The sequence below is a fragment of the Trachypithecus francoisi genome, unplaced genomic scaffold, assembly GCF_009764315.1.
Source record: "Trachypithecus francoisi isolate TF-2019V2 unplaced genomic scaffold, Tfra_2.0 Lachesis_group12, whole genome shotgun sequence".
NCBI classification, from domain to species: Eukaryota; Metazoa; Chordata; class Mammalia; order Primates; family Cercopithecidae; genus Trachypithecus; species Trachypithecus francoisi.
The window spans coordinates 2,448,121-2,467,027 of NW_022681457.1; the positions used below are offsets into that span (position 1 = coordinate 2,448,121).

The window sequence follows — 18,907 nt, forward strand, 5'->3', positions numbered from 1 at the left end:
TTAAACACATATATCTGCCCTCTGAGGCTTCCTTTCCTTCAGAAGGGTCATATGTCTTCCTACCTTAGCCTCACAGCCTCTATGAGCAGTGCTCACGCCCCGGAAAGCCCACCAGCCTCACCCCGACGTCCCCAGGGCCAGAGGAAACCTTACGTCCATCTCTTCCTCGTAGAAATCCTCTTCATCCTCCGGGTGGTCTCCTCCCATAGAGCCTCTGCCCCTGCCTCGGCTGCCCCTGCCCATGCCACGGCCTCGCGATCCTCCACGGCTTCCTCGGCCCCTGTAGCCCCGGCCCCGGCCTCGGCTGCCTGCATGGAGATTCAGACAGTGAGCCTTCAGCGGGAGCAGATGCCACCAGCAAGAAAGAAGACAACCCACTTTCTGCTTCTGAAGTCAATCACTTCAGCCTCTTCCTCCTCCAAGAAGCCTTCCTAGATGCCCCAGGTAGGCTAGTGGACCCTCTGGTTCTCTCAATGGGGGTCCCTCAGCTCACTGGACACACAGCTACTGCAGTACTCACTCCCCTTCCTCACAGGGACTTGTCCACTTAGGGCTGCACTGTCCAATATGGCAAACACCAGCCCACGGGCTAATGAACAACTAACACGTCTGGTCCAAACTATAAGATGCTAGCGTTGAAGTGTGACAAGACTAGCTAGCCCTGTAGTTTGAACTTGTGATTTAGCCAAGAGTCCAAAACACACTCTGGACTTCAAAGACTTAGCTAAAAAAAAAAAAAAAACACACTGGGCGCGGTGGCTCAAGCCTATAATCCCAACACTTTGGGAGGCCAAGACGGGCGGATCATGAGGTCAGGAGATCGAGACCATCCTGGCTAACACGGTGAAACCCCGTCTCTACTAAAAAACACAAAAAACTAGCCGGGCGAGGTGGCGGGCGCCTGTAGTCCCAGCTACTCGGGAGGCTGAGGCAGGAGAATGGCGTGAACCTGGGAGGCGGAGCTTGCAGTGAGCTGAGATCCGGCCACTGCACTCCAGCCCGGGCGACAGAGCAAGACTCCGTCTCAAAATAAAATAAAATTAAATTAAAAAAAGCTGGGTGTGGTCACGCATGTAATCCCAGCACTTTGGGAGGCTAAGGTGGCAGATCACCTGAGGTCAGGAGTTTGAGACCAGCCTGGCCAGCACAGTGAAACCTTGTTTCTACTAAAAATAGAGAAATTAGCCAGGTGTGGCGGTGCGCGCCTGTAGTCCCAGTTACTCGGGAGGCTGAGGTGGGAGAATTGCTTGAACCCAGGAGGCAAAGGCTGCAGTGAGCTGAGACTGTGCCACTGCACTCCAGTTTGAGCAACAGAACGAGACCACGTCTCTCTCTCTCACACACACACACACACAAAAGTGAGAAAAAATATAAAATATCTCATTTGTCTAATTTGATTACATATTGAAATAAGATTTTAAACATATTAGGTTGAAAACAGAATATCAAAATTAATTTAATTGGTTTCACTTTTTCCTTCACTTAAAAAAAAAAAGAGTGGCCAGGTGCAGTGGCTCAATCCTATAATCTCAGCACTTTGGGAGGCCCAGTTGGACAGATCACTTGAGAACAGGAGTTCAAGACAAGCTTGGCCAACACAGCGAAACCCCATCTCTACTAAAAATACAAAAACTTAGTCCAGTCACAGTAGCTCACATCTGTAATCTCAGTACTTTGCGGCGCCAAGGCGGGCGGATTGCCTGAGCTCAGGAGTTCAAGACCAGATGGGGCAACATAGTGAAACCCCATCTCTACTAAAAATAAAAAAGCCAGGCACGGTGGTGCGGGCCTGTAAGCCCAGTTACTAGGCAGGCTGAGGCACGAGAATCGCTTGAACCTGGGAGGCGGAGGTTGCAGTGACCCAACACAGTGCCATTGCACTCCAGCATGAGTGACAGAGTGAGACTCTGTCTCAAAAATAAATACATAGGCTGGGCGCAGTAGCTCATGCCTGTAATCCCAGCACTTTGTGAGGCTTAGGTGGGCGGATCACCAGGTCAGGAGATCAAGACCATCCTGGCTAACATGGTGAAACCCTGTCTCTACTAAAAATATAAAAAATTAGCCAGGCATGGTAGCGGGCGCCTGTAATCCTAGCTACTTGGGAGGCTAAGGCAGGAGAATGGCATGAACCCGGGAGGCAGAGCTTGTAGTGAGTCAAGATCGTGCCACTGTACTCCAGCCTGGGCGACAGAGCAAGACTCCATCTCAAAAAAATAAATAAGTTAATAAAATAAAATAAATAAATAAATAAGATGGGTGTGGTTGTACATGCCTGTATTCCCAGCTACTTGCGGGAGTGAGGCACAAGAATTGCTTGAACCTGGGAGGCAGAGGGTAGAGGTTGCAGTAAGCCTAAATTGTGCCACTGCACTCCAGAATGGGTGACAGAGCAAGACTCTGTCTCCCAATAAACAAAAAAGAGTGATGGGGTCTTGTGTTGCCCAGGCTGGCCTCCAACTCCAGGGCTCAAGTGATTCTCCCGCCTCCACCTCTCAAGTAGCTGGGACTATCCAGTGTCCTTTTCACTTTTTAAATATGGCTACCAGAAAATGTAAGTGATATGGTGGCTTCCAATCTAATTCTACTGGACAGCACCGGTCTAGGATCTCCCAAAAGCACAGGGGCTGCCCCAGGGAGGTGTCCGAGAAAGACTGCTAGAAGAACAAATGAGCCGGGTGCAGTGGCTCATGCTTGTAATCCCAGCACTTTGGGAGGCCGAGGTGGGTGGATCACGAGGTCACGAGATTGAGAACAGCCTGACCAACATGGTGAAACTCCATCTCTACTAAAAACACAAAAATTAGCTGGGCGTAGTGGCATGCGCCTGTAATCCCAACTACTCAGGAGGCTGAGGCAGGACAACTGCTTGAATCCGGCAAGTGGAGGTTGCAGTGAGCCAAGATCACGCCACTACACTCCAGTCTGCTGACGGAGCGAGACTCAGTCTCAAAAAATAAAAAGAGCGAATGAATGAACAGCTGCTCAACAAGCTGGGCCTCAGGCAGGGCTCACAAGTCTGAGAACTCCTGTGCTGGAAGATTCCAGAAGCCACTCTCAGGCTGGGCAGTCTTTCTGGCAGGAGACAGTTTGACGATTCTTTTTTGTTGCTGTTGTTGGACAGGCTGGTCTCGAACTCCTGACCATAGGTGATCTGCCTGCCTCAGCCTCCCAAATTGCTGGGATTACAGGCGTGAGCCACTGCGCCGGCAGAGATGGCTCTAAGAGGCCAGTCAGGGCTACCGTGTCCCTGGTGCTCAAGCCTCCTCCACCTTCCTCCCAAAGGACACAGGTCCAAGGTTCAGAGGTGTGGCAGAGGCAAGGACTACAGTCACACCTTATCAGGTGATGGGGCTGGGAGAATGAGGGAGCACTGCTGCGGGGTGGGGCAGCCAGCTGTCAGTGACCCTAGCCCAGGTGAGAGAGAAGCTATCCCCTTCTCCCCTGACAGCCGACCAGGAAGTGACCCTTCAGGCACGCTGGCCTTCTCCCTGCCTCACACCAGCCTGGCACCACCCCAATCACAGACCAGCGGGTGATCTCTCCGATCCCCTGTGCCACACACGTGCAGATCCCGGCCTTTCTTTGTACACTTATCCCAACCCTAAGTGACCAAACTTGAGGCTCTGTGAGGCCAGGTCACCCAGGTGGCTCCGATGCCCCGGAGGAGAAATTGCCAGGGCAGGGCTCACCTCGGCCACGGCTGCTGCCCTCTTTGGCACGCCGGTACTGGTTCAGCTCTTTGGTGAAGTCGTCGTAGTCCTCCTTGCCCATGTCCTCCTCCTCATCGCCCTCATATTCCCCATACTGCTCGTTCTCGTAGTCCTCGTACATGCCATAGCTCTTGCTGTCCATCTTGGAGTAAGCCTTCTTGGGCAGGGGCGTGGCATGCGATGGGGGGTACTGCTGGTGGGACTGCGTCCCAGAGATGGGGAGAAGAGGTGAGCCGGATCCCACAGCTGCGGGTGCAGACTACCAAGATCCCCAGTGTTCCCTAAACGAAATGTCTGTCTGGGTGCTACTACTGTCCCAGGGTTGCACTGCTGGTCCCCAGACCCTCTGAGGACAGGTTCTCATACCAGGAAGTGGGGGTAAGCAGACGGCCCAAGTGTTTCTGTTCCTCATAAAGGGCCAGAGCTAGAAAGAAAACAGAACCACAGACCCCCAATCCCTGATGAACGAAGGGGAGGAGAAGGGAGCGTTTCCCAGGGATGCAGAGCAAGCACACAGGGAGGGGCCTGGGAAGCAGGATGGGGATGCTCAGTCACAATTTTGCTAGGGCCCTGGAATTCAATAAATGGCCTGCTTGGCAGCCGGGCTAGACAGCCGTCTCAAATGATGCTTTCCAAAGTGTGGTAGTGCCAAGTGGTACTAGAAGAAGTTAAAAGATACTCATAAAAACGGAAGCAACCAAGACATCCTCCAACATGTAAAGGGAAAACAAACTGGTATATCCAGACAATGGAATAATAGTGAATATGTAACAATAATGGGTACATTGGGCAAAACCCAAAGAACTACACAACACTAAGTAATAACAATGTATCAATACTGGCTCATCAATTGTAACAAAGTTACCACAACAATGTAAGACATTGGTAATAGGAAACTGGGGGCAGGGAAGGGGGCAGGCAGAGGGGAGAAGGGAACTCTACTACTACCTGCTCAATTTTTTTTTTTTTTTTTTTTTTTTGAGACGGAGTCTTGCTCTGCCGCCCAGGCTGGAGTGCAGGGGCCGGCTCTCAGCTCACTGCAAGCTCCGCCTCCCGGGTTCACGCCATTCTCCTGTCTCAGCCTCCCGAGTAGCTGGGACTACAGGCGCCCGCCTCGTCGCCCGGCTAGTTTTTTGTATTTTTTAGTAGAGACAGGGTTTCACCGTATTAGCCAGGATGGTCTCGATCTCCTGACCTCGTGATCCGCCCGTCTCGGCCTCCCAAAGTGCTGGGATTACAGGCTTGAGCCACCGCGCCCGGCTCAATTTTCTATAAACCTAAAACAGCTCTAAAAAATAAAGTCGGGGGGCCGGGGGACCAGGGGGCCGGGCGCAGTGGCTCACGCCTGTGGTCCCAGCACTTTGGGAGGCCAAGGCGGGCAGATCACAAGGTCAGGAGATGGAGACCAGCCTGGCCAACATCGCAAAATGAGATCTCTACTAAAAATTCAAAAATGCAAAAAAAAAAAAAAAAAAAAAAAAAGCCAAGTGTGGGACGGGCACCTGTAATCCCAGCTACCTGAGAGGCTGAAGCAGAATTGCTTGAACCCAGGAGAGGCAGAGGTTGCAGTGAGCTGAGATTACACCACTGCGCTCCAGCCTGGGTGACACTGCAAAACAACATCTCAAAAAAATTAAAATAAAGGCCGGGCATGGTGGCTCACACCTGTAATCCCAGCACTTTGGAGGCCAAGGCGGGCAGATCACAAGGTCAGGAGATGGAGACCAGCCTGGCCAACATCGCAAAATGAGATCTCTACTAAAAATTCAAAAATGCAAAAAAAAAAAAAAAAAAAAAAAAGCCAAGTGTGGGACGGGCACCTGTAATCCCAGCTACCTGAGAGGCTGAAGCAGAATTGCTTGAACCCAGGAGAGGCAGAGGTTGCAGTGAGCTGAGATTACACCACTGCGCTCCAGCCTGGGTGACACTGCAAAACAACATCTCAAAAAAATTAAAATAAAGGCCGGGCATGGTGGCTCACACCTGTAATCCCAGCACTTTGGGAGGCCCAGGCGGGCAGATCTCTTGAGTTCAGGAGTTCGAGACCAGCCTGGTCAACATGGTGAAACCCAGTCTCTACTCAAAATACAAAATGAATTAGCCGGGAGTGGTGACGGGCACCTCTAATCCCGGCTATTCGGGAGACTGAGGTGTGAGAATCACCTGAACCCAGGAGGCAGAGGATGTGGTGAGTCAAGATCACGCCGCTGCACTCCAGCCTGGGTGACCGAGCGAGACTCCGTCTCAAAAAACAATTCAACAACAACAACAAAAAAGTTGGACCAACCATGGTGGCTCAGGCTTGTAATCCCAGCACTTTGGGAGGCCAAGGCAAGAAGATCACAAGGTCAGGAGTTCGAGACTAGCCTGGGCAACATAGTGAAACCCGTCTCTACTAAAAATACCAAAAAAAAAAAAAAAAATTAGCCGGGTGTGGTGGCAGGCGCCTGTAATCCAGCTACTTGAGAGGCTCAGGCAGGAGAATCACTTGAACCTGGGAGGTAGAGGTTGCAGTGAGCCGAGATCATGCCATTGCACTCCAGCCTGGGTGACAGAGCAAGACTCCATCTCTAAATAAATGAATGAATGAAAGAATAAAAAAGTCGGCTGTGCATGGTGGCTCATGTCTCTAATCCCAGCACTTTGGGAGGCCGAGGTGGGCAGATCATTTGACCCCAGGAATTTGAGACAGCCTGGGCAACATTTTGAAACCCCATCTCTACCAAAAGTACAAAAATTAGCCTTGGTGTGGCAGTCCATGGTTCCATCTACTTAGGAGGCTGACGTAGGAAGATCACCTGAGCCCAGGGAGCTCAAGACTGCAGTGAGGTGAGATCACACCACTGCCCTCCAGCCTGGGCAATAGAATGAGATCCCATCTCAATAAATAAATAAACAAACAAACAATAAAGCCTACTAATTTTTAAAAGTCCGTATTTTTTTGTTGTTGTTGTTGAGACGGAGTCTCGCTCTGTTGCCCAGGCTGGAGTGCAGTGGCCGGATCTCAGCTCACTGCAAGCTCCGCCTCCCGGGTTCACGTCATTCTCCCGCCTCAGCCTCCCGAGTAGCTGGGACTACAGGCGCCCGCCACCCTGCCGGCTAGTTTTTTGTATTTTTTAGTAGAGACAGGGTTTCACCATGTTAGCCAGGATGGTCTCGATCTCCTGACCTCGTGATCCGCCCGTCTCGGCCTCCCAAAGTGCTGGGATTACAGGCTTGAGCCACCACGCCCGGCCAAAAGTCCGTATTATAGAAAAACAGGACAATGCAAAATACAGCTAGATACACAGACACACATACAAGTACTTGAGCAGATCTTTAAAATGCTTCCAGCTCTAGTTCATAAAAAGCATGCAACGTTCCCTCCATTTCCTGCCTCTCTCAGGTCTGAAGGCTGAACCTACACCAGTAGATCAATCTCAACTATGGTACTGGACAATGAATCATTTGTTTTGATGGATGATACTGGGTCACGGGATACCTGGGACAGCTTTAAAGACCTACTAACTTTAAAACATTTCTCAACCGGCCGGGTGCAGTGGCTCATGCCTGTAATCCTAGCACTTTGGGAGGCCGAGGTGGGAGAATCACCTGAGGTCAGGAGTTCGAGGACAGCCTGGCCAACATCGTGACACCCTGTCTCTAAATACAAAAATCAGTCGGGCATGGTGTCGCATGCCTGTAATCCCAGCTACTCGGGAGACTGAGACAGGAGAATCGCTTGAACGCGGGAGGTGGAAGTTGAAATGAGCCGAGATTGCCCCACTGCACTCCAGCCTAGACAACAGAGCAAGACTCCGTCTCAATAAATAATGAGGTCTGAAGATCGGGACTATCCTGGCTAACGTGGTGAAACCCTGTCTCTACTAAAAATACAAAAAATTAGCCAGGCGTGGTGACGGGTGCCTGTGGTCCCAGCTACTCAGAATGCTGAGGCAGAAGAATGGCGCAAACCCAGGAGGCAGAGTTTGCAGTGAGCTGAGATTGCGCCATTGCACTCCAGCCTGGGCAACAGAGTGAGACTCCGCCTCAAAAAAAAAAAAAAAAGATGATTTGCTTTTCTCTTATGGAATTCTCTGGGGGGAAGAAATGGTATACAAAATGAACAAATAATTTAAATTGCTGCTTGAAATGAAAGTGACGGTGGCCGAGTACTGCCTGCCTACTGGCCACTTAAGAACATTTCATTCTCTTGCCAATTTCCCAAAAAGGTCATTTGTGAAGAGTGGAAGCCAGTCAGCCATGACGTGGACCAGTCAGCATCTTTCTCTGAGACATACAGGGCCTTGCTAAGGCCGCACGGAGGAGGCTGGAGAGCATACCTCACGGAGGTCAGCTAGGGCCTGGGTTCAAACCCAGCTCCTCTACTTCAGAGCTGGGCAACTTTGTTGAAACTTTCTTTTCCTTTTGAGACAGGGTCTTGCTCTGTCACCCAGGCTAGAGTGCAGTGGCTGATCACAGCTCACTGCAACCTTGAACTTTCGGGCTCAAGGGATCTTCTCACCTCTGCCTCCTGAGTAGCTGGAACTACAGGCATGCCTGGTTAATTTTTTTATTTTTTGTGGAGATGGGGTCTCACTTTGTTGTCTAGGCTGCCTTGCTGAAATTGTGTAAGTCTCGGTTTCCTAAATCATAAAATGGGGATTAAACTAATATCTGATGACCCAGGACTGAAACCCACATAAAATGCCCAGAACACAGCAAGTGCTCAAGAAACACAAGCAGTTGAACTCCTCCCGGCTGGCCCCAGAGTTCAGCAGAGTGCGCCAGTCACTCACCGGCGCATATGGGGGGCTGTACTCTCTGTACTTGCGGTGCCCTTTCTCACTGGGGCTGAAATCCGAGTCATCTGAGAAGTCAGAGAAGTCATCGCTAGAAGAAGCATGGCGCTGTAATGACAGGGGAAGAAGACTCAGCAACCCTGCTGCAGACGGGCCACTCAGGCGCAGTCAGCCTCAGAACAAGCTATGCCGGCACGTGCCCCAGGGCTCTGTGCTTCACCTGAAACACCTCACCTGGGGCACTTAGTGGCAACGGAACATAAGCTACCAACTCTTAAACAAGGTCTTTATCCCATTTGAGATAAGCAAAGGCATTAAGAGTGCCCTCTAGGGTGGACAGCAAAAGCTCAGCCCCTGGGGCTCTCAGCCAGGCCCAATGCCAGGCAGTGGCAGTCCCAGTGAATCCTGGACCTACTTTGTGCTTGGATTTCCTCCTCTTCTTCGACCTCCTTTTCTCTTTCTCCCGCTCTTTCTTCCGTTTCCGCTTCAGTCTCCTGTGGGACTTCTCCTCGTCCGAATCACTGTGATGCTTCTCCCCCTTTTCTTTCCGGCTTCTCTCAGGCCCTCCGGAGGTATCCTGGGTCTCCTCTGCCCCATCATCTTCCAATTCGCCTTCTTCCAACTCTCCATCTTCCCTACAAATGAACCCCAAAGCCACCATGAACACAGGGTTTGAGAGGAGGCCTCCTAGGGCTCTGGGCTGTCCAAGGCTGACAAGAACCGAGGGCCTGACTGCTGTGAGCAAGGTGAGACCCTGGGAGGACACAGGGGTCATGGCCTCTTGTTCCATCCCTTATCCTCCCCCTGAAAGAACTGTGCTTGCTCCAGTCTAACCTGGCTGGGGGAGGGGTAGGAGTTTAAGGGCATTACCACTAACACCGGGACACATCTACGTCAGATTTCCCAACAGGACTAGTGTCCTCAGAAGAAGAAACCGACAAGGTGCTGTGGTCACATAAGAGCCCCAACTTGGGGATTCACAATGTTTAACACTGCAGAACTTCCAGGAAGCCCCACAGTCTAGAAACCCACACAGCTCTGCTGTGAAGCACTTAGGGCACTTCTAAACCTCGCTTGACCACAGAAGTGCCTCTCCCAGAGAGCACAGACCTGCATCCCCTCCCTCAGGCCCAGGATCGCCTGCTGGGCTCCGGGCCCCAGGGAGCTGGGCATCAGTGCCACCTGAGGCTGAGGGCGGTGGCTGTACACCGTGGAGAGGGCCTTGGTTCTGAACCAGGGGTGGCCCCAAGCTACCTGGGACTCACCCACAGGCAGGCCTGGGCTGTGGCCTGAGAACCCTCAAAGTACTTTATTACAAAGCCCCATGAGAACCGCTGGAAACAGGCTCAGAGTCCCAGGTCACCAGGTCTGACCCACCCTCGTCAGTCCCACATCTCTGGGCTGGAGGCAAGCAAACACTGAGCAGCTGGAGGAGGGGCACCGATCCCAGGCCCTCCTGAGGACCTCACCTGATACCGGCCCTGCTTTCTCTCCCTCCTCTGACTCACCTGCAGGTACTGGGAACCCCTTCTGGCTCCCCATCCTATACTCTTCCAATTCCCCCATGTCATCCCAATTCCCAGGACTTTGAAAGTGCTCTCCACACATGACACTGCCCAGCGGACATTCTGTATATGTAAGTATCTACAGGGTGGGGTAGGAGTGAGGGAAGAAATTGGGTTCAGGAGGGGGCAGCTGGAAAACGAATCCAGTTTTTGAGCCAAACCCACAGACACAGTGTTCACAAGTACAGGAGTTGGTAAAGGAAAAAAATTTTTTTGAATAATTTTAAAAAGCTCCCAAAGTTCCCCATGAATGACCACAAAAAGGCTTGCATGAGAGCCTCCAACTTCTTCCATCTCAATTAACTAGGACACAAAGAGAAGGGATGTAAGGAGGAAACGCCACGAGCCCAGGCCCCAAAAGGTTAGCCACAAATGGAGCTACCTCTGCGGAAAGGCCTGCAGCTGCCCAGGCGGGAGCCAGTGCATCAGGCGTGCTTGCCTGAAGGTTCCAGCGCATGCGGCAGACTCCTCCCAGGACCCTCCACAGTCCTTTCACTTGTGTCCTTTCCTTTATGTGCCTCAGGACTGTTACCCAAACATCAAGGAGCTCCTCAAGAGGGGCTTTTTCTATGAACTCTCATTCCCAGTTCAAAGGGGATGGGTTCTATTTCAAACCCAAGTGGCCCAGCCCCACAGATACTCCTGGGCAGAGGTCAAGGGCAGTTCTCGAAAGAGAATGCAGGACACAAAACTCTCTCTGCTGCTTCAAAGGCAACAACACAGGTGACGTGACCCACGTGCTCCTCGTGTTGCTTCCCTGACTAGCAAACTTGGGATGGGGCGGGGTGGGGGGGGGCTCAGGCTGCAGTCCTGACAAGGGAAGCGCCTTCCCGCTGGGGTGCGGCCCACAGAAACCAGGCGTGGAGCAAAGCCCTCACTGGACGCCTCACCCACACTGAAAGGGCCACATGACTGGGAAAACTGGTTTTGTCCCAAGGGAGAAGCTGTTACTCAGTGACATGGCAAACTTCCTGCCGCCGGGAGCTGTGCAGACACCGTGAAGTGGCACCCTGATGGGAATACTGGGGGCGGGCCAGGGCCACACCTCAAGAGAAACTCAGGGAGAGACAGACAGACTGAGCGGGAGAAGGCCTGGGACAGACTGGAGGTGTACATGCTGGGGTTTCACAAAGAAAAGCTAAGAACAACATTACTCTCGACACAAGTCTAGAAGGCATAAAGTTGAGAGGCACATGATCACCATCCAGGTCACTAATATTTTAAACGCCAAATCTGTGCCAGGTTGCTTGACTACCTCCTTTTCTGCACTGTCCTTGTAGGAAAAAAGATACAAATGACAACACACTTGGTCCACAAGGCAGGTGCATGATCATCATCAGGGCTGGGTCAGCTGAGCCGGAGTGGGTGGCAGCCTCAGCACGCCCTCCCTTATGTCCAACACTGCCGCACGGCAGGCAACAGCCTTGTCCATGGTCAGCTGAGGCCTCCTTCCCTGTCTCGATGCTACCCACTGGCTCGGACGAAGGTACGGGCTACTCTACATCTAACACCTGCGGGTAGAGGACAAAAGACCATCCAAGGAACTCCAAGAGCCTTAACCATCGTCCAGAATGATTCTAGAAAGGAATCACCAAGGTAGAGAAGCACAGCATTCAAATCCACCCTGCAAAGACCTGAGCCAAAGAAGGATTCTGCACACTATTGATATCAACAGCTCCAGGCACATCTGGGCTCAAAAGAGAATCAACCATACAACTTTTCACAAAACAGGCAGTGGCTACTTGAAACTTTGTTTCCCTAGAGTTGAGAGAGGCAGACAAATACACAGGACTTTTTGTTGTTAAATTGCTGCTGGTTGATGAAGGGGCACTGAGACGGCGACAATAAACAGATCGCTGCATTCTCAGGGCCATCCTGCCATGTCATGCCCTCAAAGCCCCTCTGAGCCCTGTGCTAACCTCCGCCCACAGTCACCTCAGGGGGTCTCCCCTCCCAACACCCGAGATGCCCTCCCAGCTAAATGTCCTGCGTGAATACGAGGTCTTAACTATATTTTTCAGACTCTGTTAAACAGAAAGCAAAAAGAAAGGAAGTCAAGCCAACTGGGAATCCTGTGTGCCACTGGCGCAACAGCACAAAGGCGGTCTCCACAAAACAGCAACCAGGTTTCAGCGATGCCACTTAACAGACTGCCAGCAAAATCCGTGTCAGAGTGGGATTAAATACCGAGGGAACATGCTTAACAGACCTGGACATAATCCCCCAAGAAAAGTGGGGGAAGCCCCACCGCGCTAATCATTTCAATCTAGACCTGCCAAACTCTCTTGAGACAAGCAAGCAGAAGAAAAGCCTGCCGCGGCGGCCTGTGCAGGGAGCACTCTATTCCCAGAGCCTGTATTGGCAACGCCTGACATGGCTGCACTCAGTCCGCTGCTAGAGCCCTCGGGGACAGGAAAGCAACCACCCTGGGAGACCGACTTGGAACTGGCCCCCACGAGGAAATGGTAAGAGGCCAACGCCTTGCCTTGAGCCAGTCCTGCCTCGTACCTCCTGGACAAAGCTCCCGGGCATTTCAGTTTCCATTTTCAGAGCTGGCTGCTCCTCTCCCTGGGCCAAAGAACAGATCTGGATGCCCACTCTAAGGAACAGGCCGACTCCACAGGGCCCACAAGCATGCTGGGTTCAGCACACACCATGGACTTGGCAAAAACAGTGCTTGGTAAAGATATTTCATGTCCAGACCGGGTGTGGTGGCTCATGCCTGTAATCCTAGCACTTCGGGAGGCCAAAGCAGGCGGATCACTTGAGGTCAGGAGTTCGAGACCAGCCTGGCCAACACAGCAAAACCCTGTCTCTACCAGTAATACAAAAACTAGCTGGGTGTGATGGTGGGCGCCTGTAATCCCATCTACTCGGGAGGCTGAGGCACAAGAACTTGATCCTAGCACTCTTTCTTTTTTTTTTGAGACGGAGTCTTGCTCTGTCTCCCAGGCTGGAGTGCAGTGGCCGGATCTCAGCTCACTGCAAGCTCCGCCTCCCGGGCTTACACCATTCTCCTGCCTCAGCCTCCCGAGTAGCTGGGACTACAGGCGCCCACCACCTCGCCCGGCTAGGTTTTTTTTTTTTTGGTATTTTTTAGTAGAGACGGGGGTTTCACCGTGTTAGCCAGGATGGTCTCGATCTCCTGACCTCGTGTTCCGCCCGTCTCGGCCTCCCAAAGTGCTGGGATTACAGGCTTGAGCCACCGCGCCTGGCCAGAGGCACAAGAACTTGAACATGGGAGGCAGAGACTGCAGTAAGCCGAGATCGTGCCATTGTACTCCAGCTTGGGAGACAGAGTGAAACTGTGTCTCAAAAAAAACAAAAAACAAAAACCAAAACTGTAATCCCAGCACTTTGGGAGGCCAAGGCAGGTGGATCACCCGAGGTCAGGAGTTCGAGACTAGCCTTGTCAACATTGCGAAACTCCAGCTCTACTAAGAACGCAAAAATTAGACCAGCGAGGTGGCGGATGCCTATAGTCCCAGCTACTCAGGAGGCTGAGGCAGGAGAATTGCTTGAACCTCGGAGGCGGAGGTTGCAGTGAGCCAAGATCGCGCCACTGCACTCCAGCCTAGGTGACAGAGCTAGAGACTCGGTTTCAAAAACAAAACAAAAGATATTTCATGTCCAAAGTAGACATGATATTTCAAAGGAGGTATTTCATACTGCCTTATCCAGCAGCCTACACATCTGGGCCTCATGCTCCTTTCTGCAGACCAAGTAACTCAACCAGCTCCACCTCTTCTCTAGAGTATGCTCGTAGTCCATAACCTGAGCCTTACTTTTCTGATCTACTGAATGGGATAATAGCAGCACCTATCTCAAGGGTTGTGAAGGTTAAATGAGATAATAGGCATACAGCAATTGACATGAGGGACAGGCACAAAGGAAGGAGCAGCTGTTGGTTGTAAGAACCAGCTAGCATGAGGACGCCTCTCCATGGAAAGCCCTAACTGGCTGGAATGCTGACTTCGAAGTATGTTTTCTATAAGAAAAGCTACAACCAGGGCCGGGCACGGTGGTTCACGCCTGTAATCCCAGCACTTTGGGAGGCCACGGTGGACGGATCACCTGAGGTCGGGAGTTCGAGACCAGCGTGACCAACATGGAGAAACCCCATCTCTACTCAAAATACAAAATTAGCTGGGCATTGTAGCAGCCACCTGTAATCCCAGCTACTCAGGAGGCTGAGGCAGGAGAATCGCTTGAACCTGGGAAGGCAAAGGTTGCAGTGAGCCAAGATCACACCACTGCACTCCAGCCTGGGGGACAAGAATGAAACTGCATCTCAAAAAAAAAAAAGAAAAAAAGAAAGCTACAGCCAGCTCTCCCTGACGGACACTGCTGACTGCTGGTCAACAAGTTCTTTTTACTTGGTCACAACCACACATACACTGTTCTCCCAACTCATCCTGCTGACAAAACTGACAAAAGCGACATCTCCCCTCCCTCAGGTCTAATCTAGGCAGTACCAGAAGCCACCAAGTAGCTAATCAAGACAAAAAGACGTAGGGAGAGCTGAGCCCCGGGAAGGCACAAAGGCTTCTTACAAAAATGAAGTTTGGCAACATGGCAGCTCTCCAGACAAGATAGTTGGACGAAAGCTGAAAGGGGCCCAGGGTTTGTGGATCAACCTGGTTTACAAGAGTGAAAAAAAAAAAAGGCAAAGTACAACACAAAAGATGGAAACTCATGGAACAGTGGCTGTTACCTTAAGATCATGAGAGCCCTTGATAAGAGGCGGCTAGGTTAATGTGAAGGTCAGGGTTATGATCATTAACTGCCCAGACTCTCAACAAATTGCCTGGGTAGGCTCTGAATGACCCATTAACTAGGGACAAAATTACAAAAATTACAAGGAGGTGCCGCCTCTTCAAATGTTTAACAACCAGCCTAAACGCGGAAGTCCACGATCCCCAAGTCCAATTCTGCAGCACAGTCGTTTACTAGGAGTGAAGGCACAGGGCCTTTCCATAGAAATTCAGCTCAGGGCTCATGCCTAAGGCCCCAGAGACCTTCCCTTGAGTTAGGATGTAATGAAGCAGCCACAGGGGAAACCTCACTGAGGGATTTTCAGAGCCAGGAAATTCTTGAAATAAACCTCTGGGTCTTGCACATGCTTTTCAGTGTCCTTACTACCTAGGTTCATCAACCAGAAACCAAGAACAAATGTGCTCTGTGTCTCCTTTTCCTCAGCATTCTTGGGTGTCATCATAGCGTGCTCTGTGACATCATTCCATTTCCATGGTAATGTGCCCACGCCGCAGCAACCACCCAAGTGAGGCACAAAACTGGCGAAGTCATCTGTACCCTGCACCCCACACTCTCACTTCAACATAAGACAGTCTACCTATCCACTGCTGGCATCCAGATACGAAGACACCTACTGGTGGATGTGACTGTAGGAGAAATTGGAGCCAAGTGAACCCAGCTCGGGTATTTGAGATATTGTTAATTTTGTTAGGAATGAGTTTTGTAGTAAGGTTTTTTGTTTTGTTTAATTTTATTTTCTTTTGAGACAGTCTTATTCTGTCACTCAGGCTGGAGTGCACTGGCATGATTTCGGCTCACTGCAACCTCCGCCTCCTGGCTTCCAGTGATTCTTGTTCCTCAGCCTCCCGAGTAGCTGGGATTACAGGACCTGCCACCGCGCCCAGCTAATTTGTGTATTTTTAGTAGAAGCCAGGTTTTGCCATGTTGGCCAGGCTGGTCTCGAACTCCTGACCTCAGGTGATCCGCCTGTCTCAGCCTCCCAAAGTGCTGGGATTACAAGTGTGAGCCAACATGCCCGGCCTGTAGTTATGTTTTTAAATGATCATAAAGTTAGAGATTCATACTGAAGAATCTACAGGTATAGGCCAAGCACAGTGGCTCATGCCTGTAATCCCAGCATTTTGGGAGGCCAACGCAGGCAGATCACTTGAACCCAGGAATTTGAGACCGGCCTGGGCAACATGAGGAAACCCCATCACTACAAAAAAACACAAAAATTAGCCTGGCAGCATGCACTTGTAGTCCTGGCTACTCAGGAGGCTAAGGCAAGAGGATCGATTGAGCCAGGAGGTCGAGGCTGCAGTGAGCTAAGACTGTACCACTGCATTCCAGCCTGGGCAACAGAGTGAGACCCTGTCAGACTGCTTGAGCCCAGGAGTTAGAGACCAGCCTGAGCAACACAGTGAGACTCCGTCACTACAAATAATTTAAAGACAGGGTCTCTCTATGCTGCCCAGGCTGGTCTTGAACTCTTGGACTAAAGCCTGCCTTGGCCTTCTCCTGCCTTGGCCTCCCAAAGTTCTGGGATTAGAGGCATAAGCCATTGCACCCAGCCTCTATGAATAATCATTAAAAAATTTTTTTCCATAATAAAAGGTTAAGAAAAAAGAAGTTCCAAAAAAAAAAAAAAAAAAGAAGTTCCAGCCAGGCGCGGTGGCTCATGCCTGTAATTCCAGCACTTTGGGAAGCCAAGGCGGGAGGATCACCTGAGGTCAGGAGTTCAAGACCAGTCTGACCAACATGGTGAAACCCTATCTTTACTAAAAATACAAAAATTAGCTGGGCATGGTGACACGTGCCTGTAGTTCCAGCTACTAGGGAAGCTGAAGCAGGAGAATCACTTGAACCTGGGGAGGCAGAGGTTGCAATGAGCCGAGATCGCACCACTGCACTCCAGCCCAGGCAACAGAGCGTGACTCCGTCTCCAAAACAAAAACAAAAACAAAAAAAAAATTAGCCAGGCATGGTGGCACATACCTGTAGTCCCAGCTATTTGGGAGACTGAGGCAGAAGAATCGCTTGAACCGGGGAGGTGGAGGTTGCAGTGAGCTGAGACTGCACCATTACACTCCAGCCTGGGTGACAGAGTGAGACTTCATCTCAAAAAAAAAAAGGAAAAGAAAACAAAAAAGAATTTCCAAGTGGGACAACTCAGCAATGTGAGGAGAGGCTGCAAGGTCCCCAAGCAGTTATTTAATAATTTCCCAGCAGAGAGCTGGAATCTGGGCTTGGGGGCCTCCACACTCCTCACCAAGGCCTAAACTGAGGCTCAGAGACAGGAAGGAATTTGCCCATGGGGTCACAGCAGGAAAAAGCAGAACTAGAAATTAAATCCAGTACTTTCGGATGCAAAGACCAGCTTTTAACTTCTACAAATTATCTGACAACTACAAATTATGTCAAAAAGAGTACTTTGCTAAACAGGTCAACTGACAAAACAACGCCCACCCTGAAATGTATAATCGAGTGGGGAAAAATAAGATATACATACATAAAACAAAATAAAACAACAAAAAACTAAAAAAAAAAAAAAAAAAAGATATACACACATAAAACAGACTTCATGAATCAGTATTCCAAGAAATGCCAGAATGAGGCACCAAGACTTTGGGCAAATTCCTTAAACACTCTGCACCCGAGTCTCCTTAACTGTGCAGCACAGGCAGCCATGGAGTCCTCAGGATGGTGTCATGCGAGAATCCCATGAGGCTATGTAACGCAAGCACTTGGCAGCAACCTCCCCCAGAATAAATACTTAGGAGTAAAACCTACCCAAACGCAAAGACACAAGGCCGACACAGTCCTTCCAATATCAAATGAAGGAAATGGTAGCATTTCAAAAACCTAACCAAAGACATCTAGATAGAGAATAAGGGCTAGGCCGGGCGCGGTGGCTCAAGCCTGTAATCCCAGCACTTTGGGAGGCCGAGACGGGCGGATCACGAGGTCAGGAGATCGAGACCATCCTGGCTAACACGGTGAAACCCCGTCTCTACTAAAAATACAAAAAAAAAAAAAACTAGCTGGGCGAGGTGGCGGGCGCCTGTAGTCCCAGCTGCTCGGGAGGCTGAGGCAGGAGAATGGCGTGAACCCGGGAGGCGGAGCTTGCAGTGAGCTGAGATCCGGCCACTGCACTCCAGTCCGGGCGACAGAGCGAGACACCGCCTCAAAAAAAAAAAAAAAAAAAAAAGAGAATAAGGGCTCATGGAAAGACTGAAGGAATTCTGGCCAAAAAAAAAAAAAAAAGGACTCATCCCAACACAAAGAGAAAACAATATAAATCCCAGGGAGTGAAATTCCAAAGTCCCCTAACATGAAAGGAATGCCTTCGCCCCCAAGTGTGCAGCATCCACTCTGGGGTTTGTCCAAGCACGCAAACGTCTTAGAACATTTCCGCAAAGCTCCAAACAGGCTGACCATGAAAACACTCAGCCTGCTAGAGGAAGCTTGTGGAGACAAAGATGCCATTTTCTTTTTCTTTTTCTTTTTGAGACGGAGTCTCGCTCTGTCGCCCGGGCTGGAGTGCAGTGGCCGGATCTCAGCTCACTGCGAGCTCCGCCTCCCAAGTTTATGCTATTCTCCTGCCTCAGCCTCCCGAGTAGCTGGGACTACAGGCGCCCGCCACCTCGCCCAGCTAGTTTTTTGTATTTTTTAGTAGAGACGGGGTTTCATCGTGTTAGCCAGGATGGTCTGGATCTCCTGACCTCGTGATCCGCCCGTCTCAGCCTCCCAAAGTGCTAGGATTACAGGCTTGAGCCACCGCGCCCGGCCAAAGATGCCATTTTCTTTGCCTTAGTATCTATTCGTCCACTCCCACAAGCTCTGAAAATTGGCATTCTTGAGCAAAGGTATCTATCCCTCAGAACCAAGTTACTCCTGGCGGACGAACCTCTGGAATTTGCTTCTCAGCAATGAAGAGTTTTCTAACCACCTTCTCATGCCAACGAAGCTTCAGATGGTTTAAAGCTGCAAAGATCATGGTTTTCATCAGAGGACCGATTTTTTTTGTTTTTGTTTTTGTTTTTTTGAGACGGAGTCTCACTCTGTCGCCCGGGCTGGAGTGTAGTGGCCG

At 50.7% G+C, this 18,907-nt stretch overlaps 1 protein-coding gene across 8 annotated transcripts in view; it reads right to left on the bottom strand.

Moving 5' to 3' along the window:
* Positions 1 to 18,907, bottom strand: part of ZC3H4 (zinc finger CCCH-type containing 4) — a 59,958-nt gene that overhangs the window by 30,065 nt on the left and 10,986 nt on the right. For all 8 annotated transcript variants that reach the window (XR_004440432.1, XM_033223795.1, XM_033223792.1 and 5 more), the window contains 4 exons: positions 8,910 to 9,129; positions 8,492 to 8,602; positions 3,693 to 3,915; positions 154 to 308 (listed from right to left, as the gene is read on the bottom strand). Coding sequence is in view for 7 of the 8 variants with exons in the window: in XM_033223795.1 (XP_033079686.1) it covers positions 154 to 308; positions 3,693 to 3,915; positions 8,492 to 8,602; positions 8,910 to 9,129 (709 nt within the window). In the remaining variant the exon portion in view is untranslated. The remainder of the gene's footprint in view (positions 1 to 153; positions 309 to 3,692; positions 3,916 to 8,491; positions 8,603 to 8,909; positions 9,130 to 18,907) is intronic.